This window comes from Excalfactoria chinensis, chromosome 9 (assembly GCF_039878825.1).
Source record: "Excalfactoria chinensis isolate bCotChi1 chromosome 9, bCotChi1.hap2, whole genome shotgun sequence".
In the NCBI taxonomy this organism is placed as follows: Eukaryota; Metazoa; Chordata; class Aves; order Galliformes; family Phasianidae; genus Excalfactoria; species Excalfactoria chinensis.
The window spans coordinates 19,179,693-19,192,571 of record NC_092833.1 but is presented as its reverse complement, the minus strand read 5'-3'; the positions used below and the strand labels follow the sequence as shown (position 1 = coordinate 19,192,571).

Sequence of the window (12,879 nt, the reverse complement as noted above, 5' to 3'; positions counted from 1 at the left end):
TCCTTTTTAGCCTCTCCATCTTTTTTTGACTCCTGCTTTTTTTTCAGCCTTCCACTTCTGGGCTTTAAGATTTTTGTCCCCACCCCTTCCCTGGCTCCCCGCTCCCCAGCCCCAGCCCCAGCCCAACATGCCTCAGCGGCCTCATTTCCACGGAAGAAGCACAATGCACTCTGAGCTGCAAATAAAACCCTTTCACAGTCGCCCTGAAGTTATTTTCTAGGCTTCCATCCCTCCCCCTCTGCCTCCCCTCAGGTCAGTGGTGCTCTTCTGGCGGCTGACCTTTGCACCCAGCACCCAGGACCTGGTTGTTGTCCTTTGGAGGGGCCGCTGCAGACGGAGCCGGGCGGTTGGCAAACAGGACATTGGCCTCCAGCGCCTGGCGATAAACGCAGCGGCACTGATGGTGCCTCAGGGTGGGAGCTCGGTGCGGCCGTGGCACTGCTTTGTCCCGCTCCCATTGCCCGTGCCCACAGCTCCGCTCCCCCTGAGCCTGCCCAAAGCCGGGCACTGACGGGGCCTCGTGTGAAGAGCGAGGTGTGGGTCTGGCTGCCGGATACGGGCAGCTGTGCGCCTTGAGCAGCGCGTGCCACTGGGAGCGAGCGTGCGGGTTTGAGCTCCGTGAGTCACCGGTGGGCGCGTTGGGCAATCTTCTGTTTCCCAATCTGTTTCCCTTCGCAGGAATCCAGCCCTCGCTCTGCCTTCAGCACGGCCAAGCCCAGCCCTGCTGCCGTTCTGTGCACGCACGCTTCTTCCTGCCTTCAGACACGGACACGGCAGTGCCCCGTGCACAGAGGTGAAGGCACAGAGCTGCCCGCAGCCCCCACCAGCCTGGGGGCACAGCACGGCCCTGTCCTCTCTGTCCCAGCAGAGCTCTGCAGCGCTGCAGCCCGAAGTCCCCTCCGGGTGAATGGCCACTGTGCTGCGGTTTCTTTCTCAGTCCTCCCCCAGCAGCACGGGCATCCACTGCTGTGTGAGCCACGCTGAGGTCTCCTGCTTTCCGAGGGGCACCGACTCACAGCTCAGACGGGCAGGACTCAATGAAGAATTTGGCAGCTGGTTCAGGCGTGCTGTGACAGCCCCTCACCAATCCGAGTATTTACTAATTCCCATCCCCAACGTGTTGCCCTTCTGAGGCGAGCGCTCGCTCTGCAGAGAAATCTGTGAAATGAGGCACGTGATTTTCCAGCAGCACCACTCGTAGTTTGGTTTGAAATGGGAACAGGAAGAAATGTGTCAACACTTTCATGTCTCTGCATGTCGGAGCGGCGTGCCTGGCCAGGGCTGTGTGCTGCGGGCACACGTGTCACAGGCAGCACCAGGGGCTGTGTGCGGGGCCGTGCTCTGCTGTGCAGGGCTATGAGCCTGAGCCCCACAGCACTGCAGGGGCCCCTCAGCACCTCTGTGTGCAGGTGCTGCCACATCCCAGCAGGGCAGGCCGTGCTCTGACCTCTGTGTGGGTTGTGTGAACACAACAGTGTGCCCTGAGGTCCCCATGCACCACGGGGCTGTGATTAAAAACAGACCATGTGTGAAGCATGTGGGGCTCTGTGGTAAGTACGTGTTGCCTCTTAAGGTGCGTGCTGAGATACAGAGGCTGCAGGTGTGCGGCTGATGGCAAAATGAGCTACTGACCCAATGAGCTGCTCAGCGCCGGGGGCCAGGCTGGGGGGCCCTCTCTGGGGTGCCAGGTCCCCACAGCAGCCCCATGACCAAAGCACAGACCCACAGCCCCACGCCGAGCTGCCCTGCTGTGTTCCTCAGCCCCATCCCTGCAGCACTACTGCTGCCAACAGGGCTCTCTTATTGAGCCAGGACCAGTCTGGAGATGAGGCACACGGTGTGGTTCTCAGCTCTGGGTGCTGGGGATGCCAGGGCCTGCTGGCTTTGCCCACAGCCTCGGGTCACATCCATGATGGGATATCCATACTTCCTTCCATATGCAGGGGAGCATTTTACAGAGAAATGCTGTCTGCATCCTGAGGAGCTGCCATGTTCCGGCATCTCAGTTTTAACACCACGCAGTGTGAAAACACGAACATTTTGACTCCAACTATGGAATGACAAATGTGAGAGCCAGACATCTGCCACTCATTTCAGAATGCCACCATTCCCCACAGCACAGCAGAGCTGGCTCAGGGCTGTGTGGAGCCCCAGGGCGGTGCTGCTCCTTTGCTCCATCTCTGCCCCCAGTGAGGGATCCCAGCAGGAAAACGCCATTCATACTGCAGAGTGTGTGCTGGGTCAGGAGCTCAGCTCACCCAGCAGGCACAGTGCTGTTTGCAGAGCTCTTCATGCACAGCAGCTGCTTCTGCTGAGCGGCAAACTGTGTGGGAAAGAACATCGCTAAATAAAAAGTTATTAAATGTAAACAAAGGCTGTGCAGGAACAGCTGAAGGTTCAAAAGTTGGGACCATCGTGGACTCCTTCCGTCATCCCTTGGGAGCCAACTGGGACTTCTCAAGGGTAAGAATTGCTTTCCTTCCCCTCAGGCCTGCCTGCACTCACTTCCCCCTGGCTGCAGCCGTGTGCAGACTGAGCCGTGCACACCTGGGAGCTGCACGGGGACACCATGCAGGGGAGCTGCCTGGAAGGACCTCCTGCTGCAGCATTCCTCCATGTAGAGCAGGTGGAGGAGAGCAGTACCACAGTGGTGTGGCAGCACCCAGCACAGCGTGCACTGCTGTCTGCCCTGCTCAGTGCTGCTGGTTCGTGCAGGCTGTGGTCAGGATGGGGCCCACCTCGCCCTGCAGTGCTGCAGGAAGGAGCTGGCAGCAGAAGCCCCAGCATGGTTTGCAGGGAGGAAACCAAAGCACGTGGCTGCACAGCTCTCAGCGCAGCATGGGGCGACGTGCACAAGCAGCAGGCTAATAGCCACGGCCAGCAGCATGCGCTTGGCACATGGAGGGCTGTTGGATTCCTTCCCTCACGTCACACTCTGTATCTGCTCTGCAGTGAAGCATGGGTGAGAATGCTCAGCCACCCCATGCAGGTCACTGCAGCACTGTTGTGTGCCACAGGGAATGCCACGAGTGCTGCCCCATCACTGCGCTCTGCATCCTGCACTGCTCTGCAAAAATGAGAGCCCCCAATGCAGCCCCGGTCCCACACAGCCCCCATGCTCCTGCTGCTCACCCCAAACCTGTGTGGGTTCCCCAGTGGGACCGCAGGGTGGAAGAACCCATCTTTCCCAGGCAGCGATGGGAGCAGGAGGGGCTGCGGTGGGTGCCTGTTGAAGAGCAGCCAGCCCCTCTGCCTCCACTGCGTGCAGCCCTGTGAGTGCAGCGCTTTTTCTGTAGCTGCAGGAGATGCAGTGAGGTTCACGTCCCACTGGCTGCTCGCTGCCTTTTTCAGCTGGCTCTGAGAATTGCTGGTAATTAGGAAAAATCTATAACAAGAAGTACAAACAAGTCACGGTCTGCCATTAGCCAGAAAGTCTGCCCTCTGCCTCAGCTACAGCTTGATTCAATCAGAATAATGAAGCAGAAGCTGTACAGAGGGAAACAGTGCTTGGGGAAGGTCTGAAAACACAGAGGCACAGCTCAGAGAGCAGGTCTTGCAGTGGAACCTGAAGTGGCAGTGGGGTGTTGTGGGCTGGTGCTGGGCCAACACCCCTGCGAGCACACAGCAGCCCACGGTGTGTCCAGGGGAGCACTGGGGAAAGGCACCGCACACGGAGTGGAGGGAGCAGAGCCCTTCCCCTGTCCCACTGCACAGCTGCTGTCCCACCCGCACCCCTCAGGGCCCTGTCAGCCCACACTGTGGGGTTCTGCCCCTCTCTGCGTGTCCCCCCATGACCCCTGAGGGCCACAGCAGCTGCAGAGCTGTGTGAGGAATGTCCTCCTGCCCCCAGCACCACCAGCACATCACAGCCACTCTCCTGAAGCTGCGCACTAGGATGGGGTTGCACTGGGATGGGATTGCACTGGAGCATGGCACGAGATGAAAGCAATTTGTATTTACTGCTCTGCCACATCCCGATCGCTTCCTGTAAACCATGCGGCCACGGGGAACCAACCTCTTGCATTACTCGTGTTTAGCAGGCCTGGAGTCAGTGAAGATGGGTGGCATAGTGCGGTGACACAACTGCTGGGGGTCCCAGTATGGGGAGGGGGCTCTGGGGCTGGAGGAGCCCCTCTGAGCATCTGACATTAATGGATGGGGAGCCCCTGGCCGAGGCAGTGTGTCCCTCCTGCCAGCCGTTCTGCGCTGAGCCAGATCTGCCCCCACTAAGTGCAAGACATTAAAATCAATCATTAATAACTTTAAGAGGTTTGTATAACAGCAAACGTACCCGCTCATGTTTGAACATTAACAGAGGTAATTTTCCTTCTTTAACTTCTCGCAGATAAAATCTAGAGATTACAAAAAGAGTTGATAATTCCAATTGTGTTTTCCAGTGTATTTTCAGAGCAGTCTCTGCACCAGGCTGCTGGGGCTCCAGCCCTGGAAGCAAAGGTTGATCCCCAAGAGCCCCCCAGTCCAAGCAGCTCAGACTCTGCCTGGCACAGCCCTCACCCCCCATCCAGGCTCTGCAGACCCCAGGCAGTGCCCACCCACATCGCAGCAGGGCACTTTGGGTGTGCGAGGCAGCGGGTCTCAAGGCTTGGCTCCCTCCCTATGCAGTGCCTGCTCTTGTGCCTTCCTGGCTGTTGGGGAAATGTGAGCATCCTCTGAAACCTGGCTGGGATTGTCCTCCTCTGCCAGTAGCCAAACCAAATGGCTTATCTATGGAGAATGGAAATTCCATTTAGAATGGCAGTATGGGCAGTGCCCTGTGGTGAAATGAGAGCAGTTCTCTGGTACTCGCTGGTATCTTTAGACCATGAAGTGTGGCTGCTCGGCTGGGACCACGAGGCCACTTCCTCTGTGCAGCACGGCAGGCGGGAGCCACTCGCGTGCTCTGGAATTCAGAAGGCACTCCAAGCTGCAGTTCAGTTACCCTTTGGTTTATGGTATGAGGAAGTTTTCATCAGAGAGGGAGAAGAAAAGACACAGTTTGTCTGTCTGGGAATGCGTGACAGTCACGCTGGGTATTGTGCAGTATGGACTATGCACTCCAAGTTCTCGTGTTACCCATTGCTGACCATAAAATTGTAATCTATAGATTATGGGGCTGTACTCTATACCCTAATTGCTGCTACCAGCCCCAGCCCACCAATGGCTTGCATTGCCAAGATCCAAATGTCAGCTCGGTTACAACACGCACATGGCAGCACTGCTCCCACCAGATGGGACAGGGCAGAGCAGTGCACGGGGTGTCCCCTGGGCTGGGGGCACTGACCCCCCACGGATGGCCGTACACAGCAGCCAACCCCGGAGACACCACCAGGCTCTGCTCTGCTGCAGCACGTGGGCAGGAGGCAGCCAAGCTGCTTCCCGGCAGCAGCGCAGACCCTATCTGCTACAGACACCCCACAGCCCTTATCAGCCCCACGCTGACATCCCTGGCTTCCTGCACACAGGGGCATGCGGTGCAGGGGGGCCCTGATCAGCCCCAGCCCACAGGGTGCAGGCAGGAGGCAGAACTCACTCATTGCTCATCCTTAGCATGGAGCAGCTCTTTGCACACCTTTCTGCTTGCACTCATGTTTCCCAAAAGCATTGCTCCCACATCACGGCCAAGCCTGGGCACTCTCAGCAAGAAAAATGATGCTGGCAGATAGTGAGAACTGCGATGAACAGCCATTGCTAACAGCCTGTTGTTAAGCCTTTTTAAACAGACACAAATAAGCCTTTCACCTCTTGCATGGAGTTTACCCACATCCGTTAAGCCAGACTTTGCCGAGCCTGCACATTTCTGCACACACACGCCTATACCCAGAGATGTGCCCACACCTTCACCACCAGCAGCTGCTGTGATGATCATGCCCAGATCCCAGGCATGAGCTCAGGCCCACTCATCCCCCTGGCACCCCAACATACAGAGCTCTGCACCATTTCCCTGCAGGCTGTGGCCCCGCAGCCATCCCGAGCCACCCCTGCACACCCACACACGGCTGCGGTGCTCATCGGCCTGGCTGGGAATTTCTGTGTGTTCTCCAGTGGGTCTTCATTTCTCATTAGGGATGTATCATCCCTTGGAGTTAAATCAGCTGTTAAAAGAACAAAACATTAGGTTTAATGGAAGCCGGCATCATAAAGCCCAGCGCGTGCAGGAGGGAAGCTGGGATGCAGAGCTGCAAAGGGCTCAGCCTCACCGCAGCGGTGGGAAACGGCTCCCAGCAGCATGTGCCGGAGCACGGAGGAAAGGTGCAAGTGGAACATGTTGGATGGTTGAGCTCCAAAATAAGAACAGATCAGTGGCACAAGCAGGAAGACGTTAATTTGCTGCCTGCAGATGAAGTCATGTAACAGCATGGCTGCTAAAAAATATGCCTCGTTCTTCTCTGGTGGAAGCGCCGGGCCTTTAACCGTTGCAGTGCTGCAGCCGGAAGGTGAAAACTTTGAAGCAGAGCGTGGGACCACCGGAGGAAGGAGGAAAGAACGCCGGGGACCTGAACTGCGTGAAAAGGGCTTAAACTCTGCGTGAAAGGGAACGTCTCGGTGCTCGGAGTGGCAGCTGCTGTCCGGCAGCGCTCCGCGTTCCTCGCGGGGCAGCGGGGTGAGGCGGGCACGGGGCACTCGAGGGCGCAGTGCTGGCAGCAGCATCGCGATGCCGCGTCCGCCCTACAAAAAGCAATAGGGAGATGGAAGCACTGGGAGGCGCGGAGCGGGGACGGACGCCTCGAGAACTCCGCCCAGCGCACAGCGGCGGGGGGTCCTCGCAGCGGCACGCGGCCCTCGGAGCCGAAGGCCGATCGGTGCCGGGAACGGATTCGGTCCGGCCGCGCTTCCTCAGTCCTCTTGCTTACATCTTCGCATCCATCCCCGACTGCCCACGTGGGCCCACCTGAGCGTCACACCGAGGGCCACCTCTCCGCGCTGCCGGCACTCCGTGGGGAGCGGGCGGTGCCCGGAGCGCGGCTTGTTTGCCGGCAGCGGTGCTTCCCGTTTCAGTGTCCTTTCACGAGCCCCGTCTGTGTCCAGGAGAGGCCCCGGCTGCCCGCAGCAGGACGCGGCTCGTACAGCGCTGTGCCGGGGCTCCCGGACCGAGGCTGCGGCCGAGGGCACCGCCCCGCACCTCCCCGCACCGCGCCTCGTCTTTCTCTTCCTTTCATGTTAAAGTTTAGAAGAATTTTCTTCTAAAAATGCAGCGAACGTGCAGTTACAGAAAGATGGGTATACGAGGAGGAAAGCTCTCATTAGGACAGAATTCCAGACGTTGCTTCGAAGTGGCAGCGCCGGGCGGACGGTCCCTCCCCCCCCTCCCCTCCTCCCGCACAGCGCCGGGCGCAGCTGGTGGCCCGGTTCATCTCGACGGAGCGTTCCTGTAATTGAGCCAGACTCCGAAGTTTGAGGGGTGAATCCATATGCATGAGGCACTAATAACGCTCAGTCTGAGACGAGGCTTTAAGCCCAGAGCCGCTCCGACCGGCTCGCGTCTCTCCCGGCGCGCGTCTGAATCCGAGGCGAACGAGGAGAGATGGCACGGAGCGGCGGAACGAGCATCGCCACGACGAGGAACACCGACGCGCGGAGCCGGGCGCGCACCGCGGGGCGTGTGGGGGGCTCGGGGGGGCCGAACCCACCGGGGGGGAGCAGCTGAGCTCGCGGGGCGGGCACGCGGCGGGGCTGGGGGCCGCAGGCGGGGCGGCGCGGGGCCGGGAGCACCTCCCGACGGGGCGGTGCGGGGCGGTGCGGGGCGGCGCGCCCCTGGGCCGAGCGCTGCCCGGGGCCGCCCCCTGCGCCGCTCCCCGCCCGGCTCGGGCGCTGCCTCCCTCCCGTGGCGCGGGGCCGTGAGGCGGCGGATGGAGTCGCGGCCCCGCCATGGGCACAGCTGCGGGCGGGACGCCTCCTCGCGTCGCCGGGGAGCGGAGGGGAGAGCGCGGAGCGGAGCGCGGCGAGGGAGGCAGGTGGGGCGGCGCGGGGCCGGGGGGTGGAAGAGCTCGGCGCGGGCGGAGCGGCCGTCCGCCGCCGGGTGCCCCGCACCGCTCCCACCCCGCGCTGCTCTCCGCGGAGGGCGGCGGGCCGTTGCGCGGCGTGCCGGGCTGCGCGGCTCCGCTCGCCTTCCCGCCCGACTCCCCTGCTTTATTCTCCCTTTCCAGATGCGTTGCTATTCCCGTAGAGCCTTCGCCGCTTCGCCTCAGGCCGATGTGAGCTCGCCGGGAGGATCATGACCGAAGCCCTCATCTCTGCTGCTCTGAACGGGACGCAGCCCGAGCTGCTGGCCGGCGGCTGGGCCGCGGGGAACGCCACCACCAAGTGCTCCCTGACCAAAACGGGCTTCCAGTTCTACTACCTGCCCACCGTCTACATCCTTGTCTTCATCACCGGGTTCTTGGGCAACAGCGTGGCCATCTGGATGTTCGTCTTCCACATGCGGCCGTGGAGCGGCATTTCGGTGTACATGTTCAACCTGGCGCTGGCCGACTTCCTGTATGTCCTCACGCTGCCCGCCCTCATCTTCTACTACTTCAACAAAACCGACTGGATCTTCGGGGATGTCATGTGCAAGCTGCAGAGGTTCATTTTCCACGTGAACCTCTATGGCAGCATTCTGTTCCTCACGTGCATCAGCGTGCACAGGTACACGGGCGTCGTGCACCCGCTGAAGTCGCTGGGGAGGCTGAAGAAGAAGAACGCCGTGTATGTCAGCTCGCTGGTGTGGGCCCTGGTGGTGGCCGTCATCGCGCCCATCCTCTTCTACTCAGGGACGGGGGTGAGGAGGAACAAAACCATCACGTGCTACGACACCACGGCCGACGAGTACCTGCGGAGCTACTTCGTGTACAGCATGTGCACCACGGTGTTCATGTTCTGCATCCCCTTCATCGTCATCCTCGGCTGCTACGGGATGATCGTGAAAGCTCTGATCTACAAGGACCTGGACAACTCTCCTCTGCGGAGGAAGTCCATCTACCTGGTCATCATCGTCTTGACGGTCTTCGCCGTCTCCTACCTCCCCTTCCACGTGATGAAGACCCTGAACCTGAGGGCCAGGCTGGATTTCCAGACCCCGCAGATGTGTGCCTTCAACGACAAGGTGTACGCCACCTACCAGGTGACGCGGGGGCTGGCCAGCCTCAACAGCTGTGTTGACCCCATCCTCTACTTCCTGGCCGGGGACACCTTCCGCCGACGGCTCTCCAGGGCCACCCGCAAGTCATCCCGGAGGAGCGAGCCCAACGTGCAGTCCAAGAGCGAGGAGATGACACTCAATATTTTGGCAGAGTACAAGCAGAACGGGGACACCAGCTTGTGAATGGATGCAAAAGGTGTGGGGACGGTTTGCAGTAGCCCTGCACCCTGGCAGAGCCGGACAGCACTGTGCTTGTGTCAGGATGATCTGCCCGGCCCCTTTCATTTTAGATAAAGGCACTTTTTCTAAGATTAGAAAAAGCTTAACACAGTATGTGAAAGAATTTTAATCTTAGCGGAGAATAACATGTCAGAATTCAGCTTTGCTGCTCCTTACAATGTTCTCATTTCTTTCTGACTTGTGTCAGATAAAGTAAAATGAAGCAAATCCCCTAAAGGAAGAGAGCAATCAAAGTGCTTCTGTTTTAATGGCTCAGGCTCCCACACTCCGAAAGGATCTTCGCCGGCCTCCCTTGCAAACAGGAAATGCAGACGAGGAGCTCAGCACGGCCCCCGGAGCTGCCCCTTTGGTAGCGGCTCACGGCGTGCCGGCTCTGCAGGCTGAACGCTGCCTCTCCTTCCCGGCCTCGGCGATCGCTCGGCGCTTTGGCAGCGCTGGCACGGAACGCCGGCGTCGCAGAGCCGTGCCGACTGCCGCGCACATGGGATGCTGCGGGGGGCGGCCGGGACAGCGGGCAGGGGGCACGGGTCGCTCTGCAGGCGGGGCGGCACCGCCTGGCACACGCAGGTGCGGCCGTCAGCGCCGTGCTGGCCGGGCCGCGCTGCTGGGGTCTAACTGCGGTTCGCACGGTGCAGCGCCAGGAGCGCGTGCTGGAAACGACTCCTCCCAGACGAGTGGGGCTGCGTTACTTGAGCTGCCTGCGTCCTGCTGCGTGCAGGAACACCGCCGTGCCGCGGCCCTTCGGCAGCACGAGTGGCTTCCCAAGAAAAACGTCATCAAAATGAAAATAGGTACACGGCTGGTGTGCTACTTCTGAGTAGTTGGGAGGGAACCGATCTCTTGTTTTGTGACAAATCACTGCATTAGCAAGACGTTGTGAGATAGCACAGGCTAAACCCACTGCTCGGGGTGTACCTTCTCCCAACACGGAATAGGTCATCTAAAATTAGTTGAGTGTTGTGTAACGCGAGAGCGGTCGGAGCGCGGCTGAACTCCTCCATGGGCGGCCTGGATGCTTTCATGTTTTTAAGAAACGTGTTTGAAAATATTGTGCTAAAACATTATGAAAGCATGCTTTACGTTATAGATTCAGTGTGCAGAATTGGGTTCTGTGTGGTGCTGGGGGTGACTGCAGCACATCCTCGTTCCTCTGCTCTTCACGGTAAGAGTGATGCGGCTCTCTGCTGCTCAGACTCGAGCGGTCAGTAAGGAGCAGGAGCAGCCCTGCTTACTGCCCAACAATGTGCAGCAGCTTCTGCTCGGACACACAGCTCAGTCTGCAGAATCCCTATTTATTGAACTTATTTATTAGGAGACTAAGTGTCGAGTCTGTAAAGTGTGGTTCTGTGTTCATATCAGAATTGGGCGTTAGTGGGAAATTTGGCAGCATGTTTAAGTCACTGTAATACCGTGTCTTCTGACAGAGCATCTTTATAATAAACTCAATTCCACCCTGACTTCTCACTCTTATATGTAACCCAGAGATAACTTCAGCTCATGGATTGCCCATTGATAAATTAAATGCTGCTCAGGAAGTGCAGCTTCTTGTAGCGGCTTTACAAACTCATTTAGCACCATAAGGCAAAGAATACAGAGAGGAAAAAGACCCCAACCAGGGGTCAATTGCTAATGAATCCCTACTGACAAACACTGCTGAACAGCACAGCCTGCTCATACCAACAGGGAATGACTGTGGTTCACGAGGAGCGAGTGCTGCAGTGTGGGGCTGGGCAAGCACTGATGGCAATGGGCAGTGCTGCCTCCACCCCTCATCTCACTGCAATGCCAGCTGAGAGCTCAACTCCCCTCACTGCTCTGTGCCCACCTTTGGCTACAAATAGGATTCCATGCATCAGGATTCCATGTCACACCTCTGTATGGGAACTGCTGAGTCCCAGTTTGAACCACTGATGGAGCACCTGGGGAAAGGACCGGTCATCCCTGGCAGCACAGGTGAAGGCAATTCAGTGGTGAGGCTGGAAGGGGTGGAGCCTGGCTGCACCTCTCTTAGACCTCATTGAAGGGCTGCCTGGCACTGGGGAAGGATCAGCAGATCCCTTCCAGCTGAACATTCCTATTTTTCATTCTGAACCCATCCCACACAAAGGTGATGAGATGATGGCCATGAACTGTGAGCAGATCTCACTGAGCACCTCAGGCCCTGCACTGCAGCAATGGTCTGAGCCCCACCATTGGAGCCCAGTGCCATCAGAGCCCATTGCTGACCAGCACATCTGCCCAACCACATCACCACACCTCCCAATACTTTGCTGCCATACAACTTGCAGATTAAAGCTGCTGTTGTTTTGTGACTGGGAATTGCAGTGCACTTCAAGGGTATTTGTGAGAGTGTTTGTTTTTTCTGCTGCTCTGTGATTTAACGCTGTTGAGCTCCATTTCTGCGGGACTACAGTGAGATCTGGCTTTGCAGCACCCACGGAGACATCATTACCTCTCAGTACTCAAGCTTTGAAGTTTCTCAGCTTACTCGACTGCTTTCATTAAATAGTAGTGAATAAATCCCTATTTGCATAATTGTAGTGACCAGGAGCTGTTCGTTCAGCCCAGCCCGGCCGTGCTCCGCGCCAGGCACAGCTCTGCAGCCGGGACTATTTTTAGTGGCCCAGCACTGCAGCACACAGCTCTGCACCTAGCAACCTGCATGGGAAGGGCTCAGCAGCAGCGCTCCTCCTGCCTTTGTGCTCCTGCCTTTAGCTCACCCTCCTGGGCAAATCCTCAGACAGCCATTTGTGCTTAAAAATAGATAATAGAAGGTTTGCAAAATACGTATGCAGTGAGATGCTCTGAGGAGACCGACGGACCTCTCCCGACTCCAGCACACAGCCCAGGCAGCTCCCACACCAGCTCCCTTCCTGCACACTCACTGCTGCTCCATCTTAGTGCTAATTGCCCTAATGAGGACCAGGTGAGCACAGCCCTCCCCCAGCCCTGCACAGCTGGGAGCTGCTGCTGTGAGGGGTGGTGCCCAGGGGCTCAGACCCTGCTGTGGGGGAGACAGGTTTTGGTTTTTGAGAAGTGTTTGACCCTGGAGCTGCAGGTGCTGCTGTGGGGCTGTGGTGTGATCCTGTGGTCCAAACTGCAGGTGAGTGGTATATAGTACTGCCATATTTCACATGTTGTACCTGTTTTACTTTGAATGCTCTTGGTGTAAGAGTGCTGCTGACATGAACTCCCCAGGCAGTGTGTGCAGCAGTTCTGCTCTGGTGCATGGATGGCAGCTCCCAGCACACTGCTGGCTGTCGGCTGGGCAGCTTCCATGAACCTCAGCTGTGGAGAAGCATGATGGCTGTGCCCACTTCCCCGAGGTGTGTGCTGAGCCACACTCCTCCCCTTTGTGCACAGTGGTTGGTCACAGATGAGTGGTGTCAGGAATAAGATTCTCCCTGCACTGTAAAGGAGAACTCATTCATTTGTCCCATATTGCTGGCCCTTTGCTATGGGAGACTCACTGAATGGCCCTGGCCTTATGAGATGTGGCTTTGCTCCTTCTAAGCCTCCTA

At 58.2% G+C, this 12,879-nt stretch overlaps 1 protein-coding gene across 3 annotated transcripts; it reads left to right on the top strand.

Annotated features, from left to right (window-relative positions):
* Window positions 1–7,312: 7,312 nt before the first annotated feature.
* Window positions 7,313–10,815, top strand: P2RY1 (purinergic receptor P2Y1). 3 transcript variants are annotated; one of them, XM_072344312.1, is made up of 2 exons: window positions 7,313–7,399; window positions 8,145–10,815. In XM_072344312.1, the coding sequence occupies exon 2, from the start codon at window positions 8,213–8,215 to the stop codon at window positions 9,299–9,301; it is 1,089 nt and encodes a 362-aa protein (XP_072200413.1). In that variant the 5' UTR covers window positions 7,313–7,399; window positions 8,145–8,212; the 3' UTR covers window positions 9,302–10,815. The 3 variants fall into 3 exon arrangements, with proteins under 3 accessions (XP_072200413.1, XP_072200412.1, XP_072200411.1); XM_072344311.1 differs by lacking the exon at window positions 7,313–7,399 and adding an exon at window positions 7,762–7,948; XM_072344310.1 differs by lacking the exon at window positions 7,313–7,399 and adding an exon at window positions 7,763–7,952.
* Window positions 10,816–12,879: the final 2,064 nt, after the last annotated feature.

Coding starts and splice junctions, on each gene's coding strand:
- P2RY1 (XM_072344312.1), top strand. CDS start 8,213: ATGACCGAAGCCCTCATCTCTGCTGCTCTGAACGGGACGCAGCCCGAG.